General features: G+C 38.8%; 1 protein-coding gene across 3 annotated transcripts in view; it reads right to left on the reverse strand.

The window, feature by feature from the left end:
* LOC307018784 (RNA-binding Raly-like protein) overlaps positions 1-15271 on the reverse strand; it is a 45876-nt gene that overhangs the window by 6977 nt on the left and 23628 nt on the right. For all 3 annotated transcript variants that reach the window (XM_079649212.1, XM_079649210.1, XM_079649211.1), the window contains exon 3: positions 414-489. In XM_079649212.1, the coding sequence (XP_079505338.1) occupies positions 414-489 (76 nt within the window). The remainder of the gene's footprint in view (positions 1-413; positions 490-15271) is intronic.

The raw sequence follows: 15271 nt of genomic DNA on the forward strand, positions 1-15271 counted from the left end.
TTGAACCCGTTGAACCCACGCAACGTGAGCAAATTAGTCTGAATGCTGCGACGCAGCACCTGAGATTACTTCCAAAAAGTTGTTCACGTTCTCAATTTTTTACGTTCAACGTTATATTTGTTCGGTACACTTCGGCACACACGTGTCGTGCACCGAACCGAAGGGCCTGTATACCGTTACACCCCTAACAGCCACCTGTTTTGTGTTTTCTTTTTTTACGTCTGCCATTTCACTTCTTGTGCACAGTTCAAGAAGGAGTGAATGTGTGATAACAACAATCATTGATATCACAGTTAGGAAATTGACTGTTCCTCCAGAACTACCCAAGATGACAGCAGAATATGAGAACGGTTGGAAAACTAGGTCACAAAAGCAATAACCGACAGACATAAAAAAAAGTTTTTTACACAGACCTGTAGAGGGACGAGAGAGGCCTCTTGGAGGCCATCTTAGGCCTGTACGGTTTGGGCTCTCCTGCCATGTTGATATCTGAAAGCAAAATGAAAAATCGACAAAGGAATCACAGTTACACATTTTATAATAACGATCAACAGAAAAGTATACCATGGAATAACCAGCTATGGTCAATAAAATCTACAACCCTTACAACAATCAGGATGATAACTCTCCATTTCGAAGTTGCATTACTTTTTAACTGAGAAATACATCTGCACAGAGCTTTCAGGATCTCAACTTTCCGAGACAAGAGACATGGTTAATTAGCGGATTGACTTTTGATAAGAGAAAGAGTTAAGGGGTAAGATAAGAGCGCCAATGATTCCCGCTAAAATTCTTTCTCAGACGCGGACACATCAGACTATTTTCTTACTGGCCTCTGAATTTTGTGTATTGGATAAACTCGCCATATCTCTACCCGTCTCAGAGAGAAGGCTAAATCTTTGCAGTTAACAACGCAAGCAGAGGCATAATTAGATTTTAACTGCATATAACACGTTCATTGCAACTACTGTAACATAATAAAAAGCATATTATACAAATGGCACCCACAACAGTTCTCCAACCACTTGAACGACTCCCTAATGAGAAAATTATACAACACAAAGTGGAAGAGGATTATAATACAACAAGGTCAATATCAAATCAAAGCACCAAACAATCTTGATCAAAAAAGGGTTGAAAAGGTTATAGGCGTTTTAATGCCTTAGAAATGATGTACAGTTGCCATTGGTTGTGATAAGAAAACATCTTATGGTCCTTAGACATGAACACAATGGCATTCATTGGATGAAGCACATAAACATTGTAGAGTCTAAACTGCCTTGACATCTATACTTGAAGTATCTGTTTTTTTTTCAATATGTACTTTGTTAATAGAGTTTTAATGTAGTTCAGTCTGGTCCCTTGAAGGTAGGGTAGGTAAGAATGGAGAAACCAGCTTGAGTGCGCTAGAATTTGAAAGTACACAACCAAAAAAGATCTGCCACTTCCTTCAGACTTCCTCACAGAGCCCCTCCTCCCACACACACGAACGCGCACATGACCAATGAGGGCACAAGATAAGTTTGTGCACAGATGGAAGGCTGACAGGCAGGTAGGCCATCCAGTTATTTTAGCCGGGCCGGCTCAGATGATTGGTCGTGCTTTTTACAGCGCCACGGCTTCCACAGATGACATTTTTTGATGTATTTATTGTCAAAGCATTTAATGTATTCATTGCTATCGGAATGTTAAGAGAGCATTCCATGGAATATAACAAAAAGTGTTTCTGAGGTGAATTACATTACCCACCTTTAAGTTGAACAAATGCAAAGACACTATTACACAGAGCTTTTGAAAGAGTTGAAAGACACTGTGTGAAGTAAAAGAGTACGTACTGGTGCTTGAGAACAGAAAGTTGGAGGCAAGTAAGGCACCAAGCTGCTCTTTCTCTCAGTCAAATGTGAACTTACATACATGATACATGTCATTTAGATTCCACATGTCCGAGATTTGATTACATCTGATATGATGTCCATAATTAATAAAGGCCAATCATTTATTTGGAAATCATAGAAAAAACTCCTTACATCTCTTTAAGTTTCTTTTAGTACAAAAATAATCCATTGTAATGAAACAAGAAACCCACCATAATTTCCTTTTTTGATGTCGGAACTTTTTATAATCTTTTCTCAAATGTATAATTAATCAATAAAGTTCGATTTACTCAGATGTTGATCAAAGTATACATGTCTGATATAACTGTAGTAATAAAGTTTGATTATGGCAACTTTTTAGACAAATCTATACATTTTCCAAACTGCAGATTTACATGTATAAAAAGAAAACGGAAAGTTGTATACAGTAACTATTAAGTAATAACTATTTGTTATCAGAGTTGTGTGCTCCCTGAGCTCCCGTCTGGCTTTGTGTGATGAGACTATCCAGGCAAACTTAGGTAGAACGCATTGATTAATTTAGTGATTTAACTTCAGTCCGCTGTAGCTTACACATAGACCATCAAAGAGGCTGTACACCTTTCAAAAAAGTTTTCGGGGACATTGACTGTGCAAAAACACAATAAAATCCCCTTAAAATGTATTAGCAGACTACTATGACTCATCCACTCTCTTGTTTGGATTGACAGCCCCTTCTAGCTGCCAAGAGCTCTACTGCGCTAAAGCAGGCTGGTATCACTTCGTTTAGTCTGTCAGCTTGATGTCCCTGTGTCTGCTCAATCAGCCTCGAGTGCTGCTCAAGGTCATACACAAAAAAACACAAACAAATATCAAACATCGCCTTCCCACATACGAACAGAGGCTCCCACCGACAAGAGTCTGACGGATGAGTCAGCCGGGAGAGGTTAAAAAAAGTTGCTCAGATAAAACATCAGCTCTGGATCTACTGCCTCTGGGATCATGCACCAAAACATGTCATGACAGGAGCTGAAGTCAAACAACAGGGGGAGAAGATTACAATATCCCGGGCTGGATGAATTCAATAATGCAAGATACATCAAGACAAGAGTATATACTGTAAGACCTCACACACACACACACACACACACACACACACACACACACACACACACACACACACACACACACACACACACACACACACACACACACACACACACACACACACACACACACACACACACACACACACACACACACACACACACACACACACACACACACACACACACACACACACACACACACACACACACACACACACACACACACACACACACACACACACACACACACACACACACACACCTTTCAATACATTGTCTGCAGATTAACTATGGTGCTGTTTGGCGTCCATACTTCCCACTCCCTCTTTCTTTCTCTTTATTCCCTCCTCACTCTCACTAATGGACTAATGGATCCGGGATGTATCGGTGGGTCTCAGGTACACGGGGACGGCTGTATCATTATCATTAGGGCTACATGAAGACGTGAGGAATGGTTCTCATTGTAAAGTCTGCTCTCTGGTCCCCTGCTGGGGTCATTATGAGAGAGCGAAGCACTAAAAAGCACTCTTAAACGAACACCATCCCCCCTCCACACGCCCGCAGTCAGCGCCTGATTAATAAGAGTCATTTTATTAATCATATACAAAAGATAGAACAAGTGTGTGTGCGTGCGTGTGTGTGTGGCTTGTTTGGTGTATCCATAAAAAGGTTGAGGCTTGAGAGGGAAGAGATAGAGACTGTGTTGCTAAGCAATAGCCAGTTAGTATTTGATTGATACTGTAAACTGTATGCAGAATCAGATTGAGGGGGAATATGAAAAGTTAGTTTGATGCTTTATGCTGTCGCCATTATGAGTGTGCTCACTGCAGTAGAATAACAAATAAAAGGTCAGAGACAGAAACTGAAGCCCTCTGGTCATCCTCTCAACTCATGAGAGGCTTTTCTGTAAAAAGTACTGCTTTTTGATAATGTTGTGAACGTGGCTTAAATAAAACATTGTTATTGGGGCTGATACTCAGAGTGTGTTTACTATACTGTATGTGAATAAGGCGGAATATAATAATGCAGTATTAAAATAATCAGTGCTAATGATTTTTTTTTATTATTGTTCTACACATTTTGTGTGGTATAATTAAAAGCTCAATTCAAGCTATAATCATTGAGGCATGATTTTTAAGGGACCCCTGTGGTTACTGGTCATCATGTCAAGTGCATTTGTTGTTACAGATCTGTTAGGAAAATATCACTCGTCGTCACCGGCTTGATTTTCAATAATCAGGATACATGTATTTATTATCCTTTCAAGAATGGAAGTAGTCATCACATACAGAGCATTTGGGACAACTCGTTCCCAGAACAGTGTCCTTCACATGCTTATAAACAAGAGAGGGTGTTACACAGTCACAAGATGGAGGAATTCCGGTTCAAAGCAGTATTCAATGTTTAGTTTAGCTACACGTCAGAAATTATCATGCTTGTCATATGTCTATCTCCATAGAGGCTGAATCATCATGTTAATCACATAGCTATCATATGCCTAAAACAGTCCTGATGCTCCTCTAGTTATCACACATCCTGTTACGTACACAGCTACGTAGGGTCTTTGTTATCATGTGCTACTCTGATATTGGAAGAGTACATTCAGTATTTTCCCAACAACATGCAATGCACAGTTCTGTGTTAAAGTACATTTTTATGGGTGACTGGGGGAAACATGGCTGCTCCTCAGTCTTTTTAAGCAGCTGTGGGCAGAGGGGAATCAGTGCGTCACACTGATTTAATAAAAAATATGACAAAAAATAAAAACACAACAACAAGCTCTTCTCTGCCTTTAACTCTGCTACAGACAGACTTAATACACAGATGCAAATGCATTACTGTAAATATATTCTGATGAAAACGCAGTAGGAAATAATTGGCAATGGTAGACATGGTATCAACTTATAAACATTGCAAGACAGTTGCCTATTTGCATTGAGCAGACATGTGAAACTCATGTTTAAGATTTCCTTACAAATGTAGGTCCAGTGTTTGATTTCCTTTCTTCCACTCTGTTCAGCTGGTTGATAACTTTGGTACTTTAGGGATTATTATCCATTAGTTCAACCTCTTTTGCATCACACCAAGATATCTGATCAATGGTTAATGTTAAAACATTTATAATTTCAGCGTTAAGGATGATGCCTATTGTAATTTTAAGTTTAAAAAAAGTTACAAAGTACTTCAAACTAATAGAAAATATGATGAAAAGCATTAAAAAACATAATTACATCAAAGACAATGAATAAATTATAAATAAATTATAACTAATTGTTGCAAAGTAGCTAATTTGACACTAAATAAAGCCCTAGCATTTGATTCACAATACAGATTGTGCTTCCTATTTTATGTTATAATAACAGAAAAATATGATTTTACATGCAATGTGAAATCTTATTTTAACTAATTCAGAGGTTTCATCTTGCCATTCTAGTTTGTAATTCACATTCTGTGGTGAAAGAGGTGTTTTCACTCCGCTTCCCCTCACCGGTGGAAAAGATGAAAGCATGACTTCATGGGCCAGACTTCATTTTAATTAAACCTCTTCTACGGCAAAGAAGTGTCTGAGTTCAGTAACAGTTTTATTAATCAACAGCGGATCCCTCAAGAATACAATCATCAGCAGCACCTCAGGGCTCCTCTGACTCAGTTTGGGTTCTTTCATATTAATGACGCTCCGCTAAATTACCTGCGAGTGTCTATTTTAGTTAGATATAGACCCTTCAGCTCAGCGTGCCCTTGAGCTCTCTGGAGGTGCGGGCGAGTCATTATCGCCCCAACAGTGTAGACACACACACTGACGAAAAGTGATGAGTCCACTGGGCTTATAGTTTGAAAAGAAAACATAGTAAAAATAACGGTATAGCCTTTGTGCTGCTTTCATTTAGACAAGCGCTGCACTGAATTATAGATTATGAGCAATTTTCCTCTTGGCTGGCATTATTCTGCTGGGCAACAAAACATTTGAAGAAACTTTACAAAGCAACTTTTAAGTGTGAGGATAGTGACAAGCCCCCATTTTGGAGAAACAGATGGGATTTATAGCCCTGGGGCAGCAGCAATACGTTTGGCCACCTTAAAAACTAAGGCTGTTATATCAATATATGCTATCTTTACCAGACTTGCCTTAATCGGTTAGTTTGTTACAGCAAAGTCACACAATAACACAAGATAAATAACTAGGCAGAAGTAGACCAGCAACTTCTGTGTTTAGAGGTAAAATGACTGTTTTCATCAGACTATGACATACATGACATAATGACATCACTATGTAATCATGTCAGAAGTAAACAAACAAGTATAGTGGAGGCGTTTCAGGCAGGTGGGGAGTGTGTGGGAGAGAGGATTTTAGTCTTTGGAGACCATTTATATGCACACAAACCTATATAAAAAGACCCCAAAAAAGCATAGCAGGGCCCCTTTGAAAGGAGCATAGATCAATACAATGGCTTCAGTTTCCATTGAGCATCTGACTGCAAGGTAAAGTGGTGGAAGTATTCTTAATATAAAGTACACTTCAACTGATATTGATTTATTAGGTATCCAGGATAACATTTGTTGTTTCCCTCATCCGCTATCCATTTAAACTAACGCTCTCTGGAAAATAACGGCAGAGGGGGTATGCAACATGGTTACACAACCTGAGTAAACTAATGAGAGCATGCATTTCCTCCCTTCTCTAATGCCTAAACACATTTTTTGGCAGGCAGAGCATCACTCCTGGCTCAGAACAATCTCCATCTCTGCTGTAACATTTATCCTGAGAGCAGGTGAGCAGTATTTGATTAAGAGATTATCCAGGAACCTGTGTGAATACAAATGTGCGACTCAGAGACATCCTGCGTGACAGGGGTCGCAGATTCAATCTACGCTGTGTTCTCGTGCCCTGTAAATCTGACAGGAAGGACTTGACTAATCTCTGATCGCAGCTCAAGGGCACAGGCAGCTTTGGCTTTTTTATTACACCTGAGAGTGTGTTTCTTCAAGCAGGGCAGGATGAGTGACAGGGTGGGGAGGCGCACATTGTGAGTGGGTATAAACACACGTATTAGCATTAGTGTATGGGGGCATAATGACCTTTTACTCACATGATCTTGAAATGTTTTTCTAACTAGTGAGAATGTAACTGCTGTGTGTCAGTATTTTTATTTTTATTGGACTCCTTTGTTTACTTCTGTAACTATGTAACACTCACACTTCTATTGGCTAGCGTTCCAACATATTGTATGAAAGGCTAAGAGGCGGGACATCTCTTAAGTGGTTGACCGATCACAACCGAGCTGACCAGCTAACCAATCAGAGCAGACTGGGCTCTGGTTTCAGACAGAGGGTGAAAAGAGGTGCTGCAGCTCAGGCAGTATGAGACAAATAAAGAGCTTTTTGAACATTAAAGCATGGAGACATGTCACAGGAGAGGCTTAAAATGCAAATATGAAACCCGGGAATTAAGCATAACAGGGCCCCTTTAAACAAAAGTTAAAACTCTAAAGCTTAAACTGTCACTGGCAGCGTGGTTTCAGTTGAACCATCTGTTGCCATAGAGACCACTATTACCTCCCGGACATAATTGACGTCTATTTAAATTACTCTTCAACTCTGTGAGCTACATGCTCTGATGTACAGAGTATTACGTCCAAACTGATTCCAATCAGGACGAGGACCTCGAGGCTTTTACAGGTTTTGTTATGGTTGGAAGGTGACACATGGATTAATTGCTGTCCTTCCTAAATGAATTTCTTGTACTTTGCTCTTTCGCCCTCTTAAGGAAAATGGTTACTTGGCAGTGGAAAGATTTGGCAGCATGCCCTTGAGCTCAGTGGATCTAATAACATTATTTCCTTCAGACGCTTCTGAGGTCCATTGAAGAGAGAGTTATGTGGGGTTGCTAGATTTTCAAGTACACTGTACTAAATGGGAATACTTATCTAAGTTGGTAAATGCTAGTCAGACCAGCAGTACAGGAGGTAAAGTGTTTTTGCAGCTTTGGTACATTTCAACAGCATTTTGTGTTGACTTTTACAATAACTCATAATGAGCATTATGCTGTAGCCTGAGGTAAACATAATTTAGTCTCTCATCTTTCCTGAGCTGTTAATGCACTTTTCCTCCTTTTTCATATTGGCTTTATTTCGTTATGATGTAACAGTGTGGCTCTTAAGTGCAACACTTTGAAACATATTCTAAACCCCGGAGCTGGTCCATCACTTCCCCCTCACCACACGCTCATGAATCTGTGCGAGCAGCTGGAAAATACCCCGACAGCTGCTAGAAGCTTCCTGTTCATCCGCTCTGAAAACTTGGCCTCCCACTGCAGGAGTTGACTGTTGAAATCTTGAGCGGCATACATGATTAGGCTTCAGCTTAATACAATGATTGATGTGATTAATCTTTTAGATTGACCAAGAAAAAATGTATACGCAACATTTGGAGATTTTGATTGATCATTTTAGTCTGCAATGGCATGCACCCCACACAATAGATTTGAGATCTTGTGATTATTAGAACAAAAACTAATGTTCCCAAAATGTTTTTTTAGATGCTCATCTTATCTTGGCTTTTTATTTTATTGGGATAAAGAATATTAAAATGTTGCGTACCAGTGTTTTGTTGAACTGGTCCAATGGGATAACAAGCCATCAAAATGTTGTCACTGACTAGTTTAACTTCAGGAAATATATCAGATATTCAAAGATTTTTGCTCCACGGTGAAGTTATGATTCAGATCTTTGTATTGTGTTATCTTTAAAGTTCATTGTGGAACGACAAAACAACCTTGAGCACATGGGATATTTTAATGAATGTCCGAATTCAGGCTGTTAAGCTATTTAAATGTTTAGGCGTCTGAGTAAATACTAAAAATGCTTTTCCAACCATTACCTTTATGGAATTATTGTTTGGTGATTCAACGAGATAAGCAGTAGGTGGCAAACATTCTTCAGTTGGAAAAAAATATTCAATGCAGAACAAGAGGGTGCAACAACATGACGTTATTAAAATAACTAGTTGGATCTCAAGCAAGTAGGTTTCAGGTGCAGTCTCACAAACTTCACACTTCACTGTTACATCCCCGCCCGACACCTTTTTCTAATCCTTTCCATCAAACCATAGCCACTTTGCCTTGAACTGTAACAGATAACAATGTGGAAAACTGAATGGAGGAAAATGTTTAATTTTCTGCGATATTACAAAAGGATTAAAACGGGTGAATGGAAACACGCCTTTTAATGGCTTACAGGGACCCACATAAGATAAAACACTATTGACCTTATTAGTAACACCTGTGTTTTATTTTATTTTGTGACGAAGGAAATATGGCAGACATAATGTCTGTGTGCTGACATAATGTCTGCTGTGAAAAAGCCTATTCAGAAGAAAAAGAGTATTAGTAGCAGTATACTTAATTTACATATTTTAATAAACATTAACGAGGACTAAAAGGACTGTATGCATAATTCATTCTGACCATGAATCAGTAAACATATACGAGATTCATTAATATTATAAAATAGTAATTTACCCAAAGATATGCTTACAGTGCAGAAAATATCTCCATCAGCCTCTTATGTGCACAGGTGCACGCAATACCTGGAGCTGTGAAACAAACACTGAACACAGCTGCAGTAGCTCAAAGGCACTTCTGCAATGAACATCACATCAACACCACTATCCTTATTTAGAATGCAGTCACTAAACAGAAACAAATAAATTAAAAACTATTTATGCAGCAATCTCCTGCCTATGATCAAGTCACTGAACATAATTGCTTTAACACAATTCATTGCTTTAACACAATTCATGTGAAAAGCAGAACAAAATAAATAACATGATAAAAGGATTATGGTCTAAATTGCTAAATGATTTCCACATTAGCCTTTCATGTGAATCATTATCAAGTAATTAGTACGTTAATGCCATGCGTGATGAAAGCTAATCCAGTTCTTTTACGATGCATTTTAAGATAAAAGGATTCATTTTCCTTCCTGGGAATGTTACATTTACATGCAAATGCTGACACATGCAGAGCAACAGAAAGAGGCACAATGCAGTGAATACAGATTTCAATAAAGAGAACCACTCCAATGCAAAGTAGACTGCACAAAGTAGCCTACATGCACTTTAACAATTAATATAAGCAAGTTCATCAAGAAATCATCCCTCTTTGGCACTGGTGGAATAGGGACCACATTATTTATAAAGTAACTAATTCCACAATTTAAAAACGTAAGACTAATATTAGCAGCAGATTGTAGTTAGTAGGCTATCGAAAGTGAGAAAAGGACTTGGTTCAAAATGTCTATCACTGTCCAACCAGCAATTTAATGGTGCCATATCAGTTCAACAACAAAATAATCTCAAATAATGCATATTTCTTTAATGTATCGTGTTTCATGAATAAATCTATCTCGTAGCTATGTGTCTATTAAATGTAGAGGAGATAAAATAACAATATTCATGTCCTGGAGTAGAAGTGTATAGGAGCCTTGAATAAATTGGAAATAATCTAGTAAAGTATCTCAAATGTACTTCACCACTACTCTTAGGGCTTTAAGAAATTAGACATTGTAGTCAAACAATTTCAATTGAAAGTTAGTGATACTGACAAGAAACACCTGAATTAATAAAAACACACCGCGGAAATGTCCAAACTATCATCATTAACTTCAACGACACTTCACTAACTCCTTCTTCATGAGCCTCATACTCACATCTCTGGTTGCGACGCCTGCCTTTGTACATGGTCATGTCAAAGTGGGAAACAAGAGCGATGTCTCTGCTGTCGTCTATCCGACTTTTGCTTCCTTTTCTCTGCCTAAAAACAGCCGGACTGCCGGTGAGCTCCTACAGCTGCAGACCCACAGCAGAGCCGCTGCAGACCGTACCATCTGCTAAACTATCCCGGGGGGAACCGGCGCCTAAAAATACTCCTGTCTGCTTCAAATGAAGGAGTTCAACTAATAATCCCGAGTTTGTTTCTGTGTCACAAAGATTAGACACTGGGGACATTATAAGAAGTTTAATAATGATGGTTTTGGAGATTATCATTGGAGGTTATGTGATTTAAAAAAAGTCTAACTCTCCCAAAAATTGCCACATGTATGTTACCGTAAGAAATCAACTGAAGTGAAGCACCGAGCAAAACTTTGCCATTGCTTGTTTGAACAATTAGTTATGTCTGCATCTAACGATATTAGTTTTGGATTAATCCATTGGTCATATACTATTTCAGTTTCTCAAAGTCAAAGTTTATGCCTGAAATTGTTCCCAGTCCATTGGCTATAAAACCGAGAAAAGCAGGAAATCACCATAGTTGAAAAGCTGAAAACAGTATTTTTGCAATAAAAATGTGGCTACTTTAACATCAGAATAGTTTGCAATTTTTCGCTCAATTTACATTTGTTCAATTTAAGTTGCATGAGCATGCATACATGCATGATCACATGCACAGTCTGTATACTGTTTTAATCAAGAATCTGTTTAATCCATGTTTTGTCACTCAGTTGTATTACAAGTGATAGAGAAGTGTATACATTACATGTATTTTTCCTATTCATAATGTTTACAAGTAGTTTCCTTGTTGAAATGTTTAACTGTATGAGGCTGTGGCTCAGTGGATAGTGTGCTGGACTTCAAATCAGGGGTTTAGCAAGTTCGAGTCCCACTGCAGTCAGGATGTCGTTGGGCAAGACACTTCACCCCAAATTGCTCCTGTGGGGATTGCCCACAGTACTGAATGTTTGTAAGTCCCTTTGGATAAAAGCGTCTAACAAATGACATGAAATGTAATGTATGATTATATGGAAAACTAAATATATAACAACTAACATTTCCTTACTGAAAATACAATTCAAGTGAGAAATGCTCAGAAGCAAAAAAGTAAGAAAGATGTTAAATTCTGCGTATCAAATAATAAACTAAAGCATGTCCTGCTTTATGATTCACATAACGCTAACCTTGACCCAGGAGGTCACACAATTCAAAACACATTTGCATTGAAATAACAACAAAAGACAATTATAAGTCTCCTGTTTGAAATTCAACGTCTGGCTTCACTATAGTCAAATAGTTAGCTTTCATCCATTGTCTCCCATCATCCTTTTCTAAATGTAATTTAAAGTGGATGGGCTGTGGAAGTGAGACAAAGATGAAAAAGAGGAGTGGGGGGGGTGCATACTGATTCCCCAGCTGTTGCAGCATTTGGGCTTTGCTGTAGACAAAGCCTTGTAATTGTAATATGTAATTACACTGACATGGGGTTTGCAGCTGTCTCGCACACAGCCTGACATCTTAATGGTCCCCCAGCTTCTTTGTTCTCACTTAGAACAGACAAGAAAGTAAAAGCACATGAAAGATGGAGGCAACGGATTCAAGGACAATGCAATCAAACAACAAATCCTCAACTGTCTTTGTCATATATCGTAGAAATATTGAAAATACATCTTTGATTATTTCATGTGGGGACTAAAACATGCTCTTTGTCTCTGGGGGTTTATTCAAGATGATTTGAAACACATCAGAGGTAGCAGAGATATTTTAAAACACTTTGATTCACACTACTATGGAAACAGTGGAGATGATCAATAAAATATGCTGCTTCGATCTGCATAAAATCCCTCATACATGTTAAGATGAATATTATGCAGAGCTGATAGGCATGTGTTTGACTACTGAGGATGAACAATGACTCATTCATGCTGAGGAAAGGAATAAGATGTCCCAGTTTTTGTGGCGTCGCACTCAATGATATTCTCTCAGCACCATCTAGTGTTCAAGCAGATGGAAACGTCACGAATGCATACAAAGTAAAGCCTACTGCATGGTACACAAGCACCAAGTCATACTTTTAAACAAATGGAGGAACGTTTAAAGGCAGCAAAAACAGATTATTTTTTATTGTCGATTGATTTGGTAAATATTGTCTGGATATATTGATTGGTTTATGGGAAAAATGTCCATTCCAGTTTCTTAAAATCCATGCTAATGTCTTTGAATGTCTTGATTTTGCCATCCCAAAACTCTTTTTTTTCAGAGGAAAACGGAAAATCTCAAACTTTTGACACATTTTTAGGTTGAATATGCTCTGCTCTGTTCTGTATCTGTAATATAGAGTGGGAGATTTCCATATTTGAGAGGCTAGAAACACAATTCTCTACAATTTTTACCAGAAAATGAATTGACAATGACGATTTGCTGATGAACAAAATATTTGGCTAGTATTTTGCAGTGGATCGTATAATCCATTCATCAACTCAATTGAAATGTATCATACTCAATTTCAGGGTTGATTTTACATTACATCACATTGCATTTAGCTGACGCTTTTATCCAAAGCCACTTACAATAAGTGCGTTCGACGAACAAAATACAACCTTGAAGAAAACAGAATCATATAAGTACATCAGGTTTCATAGAGCCAAACATTTCAAGTGCTACTCAACTGGCTTTAGATAAGCCAGTCCTTTATTAGTATATAAGTGCTTTGTTAGTAATTCTATCACTCGAAGTGGAGTCGAAAGAGATGAGTTTTCAGTCTGCGCCGGAAGATGTGTAAGCTTTCTGCTGTCCTGATTTCAATGGGGAGCTCATTCAACCATTTTGGAGCCAGGATAGCAAACCCACGTGTTTTTGCAGATGGGAACTTGGGTCCCCCTCGCAGTGCGGGTGCAGCGAGCTGTTTGGCTGATGCAGAGCGGAGTGCACATGCTGGGGTGTACGGTTTAACCATGTCCTGGAGGAAGGGCCAGATCCATTCGCAGCATGGTGCGCAAGTACCAGTGTCTTGAAGTTGATTCTAGCAGTTACTGGAAGCCAGTGAAGGGAGCGGAGGAGCGGTGTGGGAGAATTTTGGAAGGTTGAAGACCAGACGAGCCGCTGTATTCTGGATGAGCTGCAGAGGTCGGATGGCACATGCAGGTAGACCAGCCAGGAGGGAGTTGCAGTAGTCTAGGCGTGAGATGATGAGAGCCTGGGCCAGAACCTGCGTCGCTTTCTGGGTCAGCTGGGGACGTATCCTCCTGATGTTGTAATTTGACATCCTTATTGTTGTGTTTTTTATTGCATATATCTTAGTTTTTTTTGACAAACACAAGTCAAAAAAGGAAAGCGATTTTCAGATGCTGATTTTTACATTCAACTTTTCCAAAAAGAGATTGTTTTTATTTATAAATCATTTTCAAATTTGATTGCTTGCTGCAAATATTTGAAATCATCTTCCTTTTGTGTTGTGTGTTTATTCATCTCTAAATCAAATTTCCCCTCGAGAGACATAAAGATCTTATCTGGGTTAAAGAGAAAACAAACATTTATTTTTTAATTCCTCAACTTTACCTTTAACTATTCTTCGAAGAATGTATCTCATTATGAATCAGCTTTATCTACATCAAATGTGTCAAACTCAAGGCCCGGGGGCCAAATCAGGCTCTTGGTGGATTTAATTTCGGCCCGCAGGATAATTTCTAATTATTATTAGATCTGGCCCACCGGTATATTGCACACACACCTTCACTCCATCCTGAGGGTCTCCTCAGCTCAGAGCCTGACCCCAAACATTGATGAACTTGCACCCAAGATGAGATGCCAAGTATCTGGCTTGAACTAGCATCACAGAGCAGCACACTGAGTTTACATGGATGTTTCCTTCTGCACTTTGTTTCTTGCGACGACAGGGCATCTTTGGTTTTTTCTTGGAGGGAAATTGTTTTTTTTTAAGCTGCTGTTGGCCTGTGGAAAAATGTAATCATAAGAAATGACTCCGGAAAAGCTGCAGATATAAGAAATGAATGCAGCTGATTATTTAATGTTATTTTTATAGGCAATCATTTAAGCTTTGTTAGTTCCAGGTTTAATATGTGCAATAAGTTCATTTCAATAAACATTGAACCAGTCCGGCCCTCGACTAGTACCAATTTTTAAATTCTGGCCCACTGTGTATTTGAGTTTGACACCCCTGCTCTACATTCTCTGAATATAATAAAAAACTACCTTCAGATATGATGTTGTTCTGCAGTGAGCTTTTCAACCACAAAGAGGCGCTCTAAGACTTCCAGATAGCACTCTCACTTTAAAGCTATTACACACACATATTCTGGGAAGCAGTTATGATTACAGCGAGCTCTGATTATAACAAATGAACCTAAACTTATTGATACATCTATGTCAAGATTTTATCCACAAAAGCAGAGAGCAGGAATGCTGAGTGTGTGGAAAAAAGACTGAAAGCCTCCCCTGCCTCTTCATCACCAGCTGACAACTTCATCAGGATCTAAGTAGCTGCTGCCCGAAGTCAAGCAGCGCTGTGATTGAACGTCACTT

The sequence above is a fragment of the Notothenia rossii genome (genome assembly GCF_949606895.1).
Source record: "Notothenia rossii genome assembly, chromosome: 9".
NCBI lineage: Eukaryota > Metazoa > Chordata > Actinopteri > Perciformes > Nototheniidae > Notothenia > Notothenia rossii.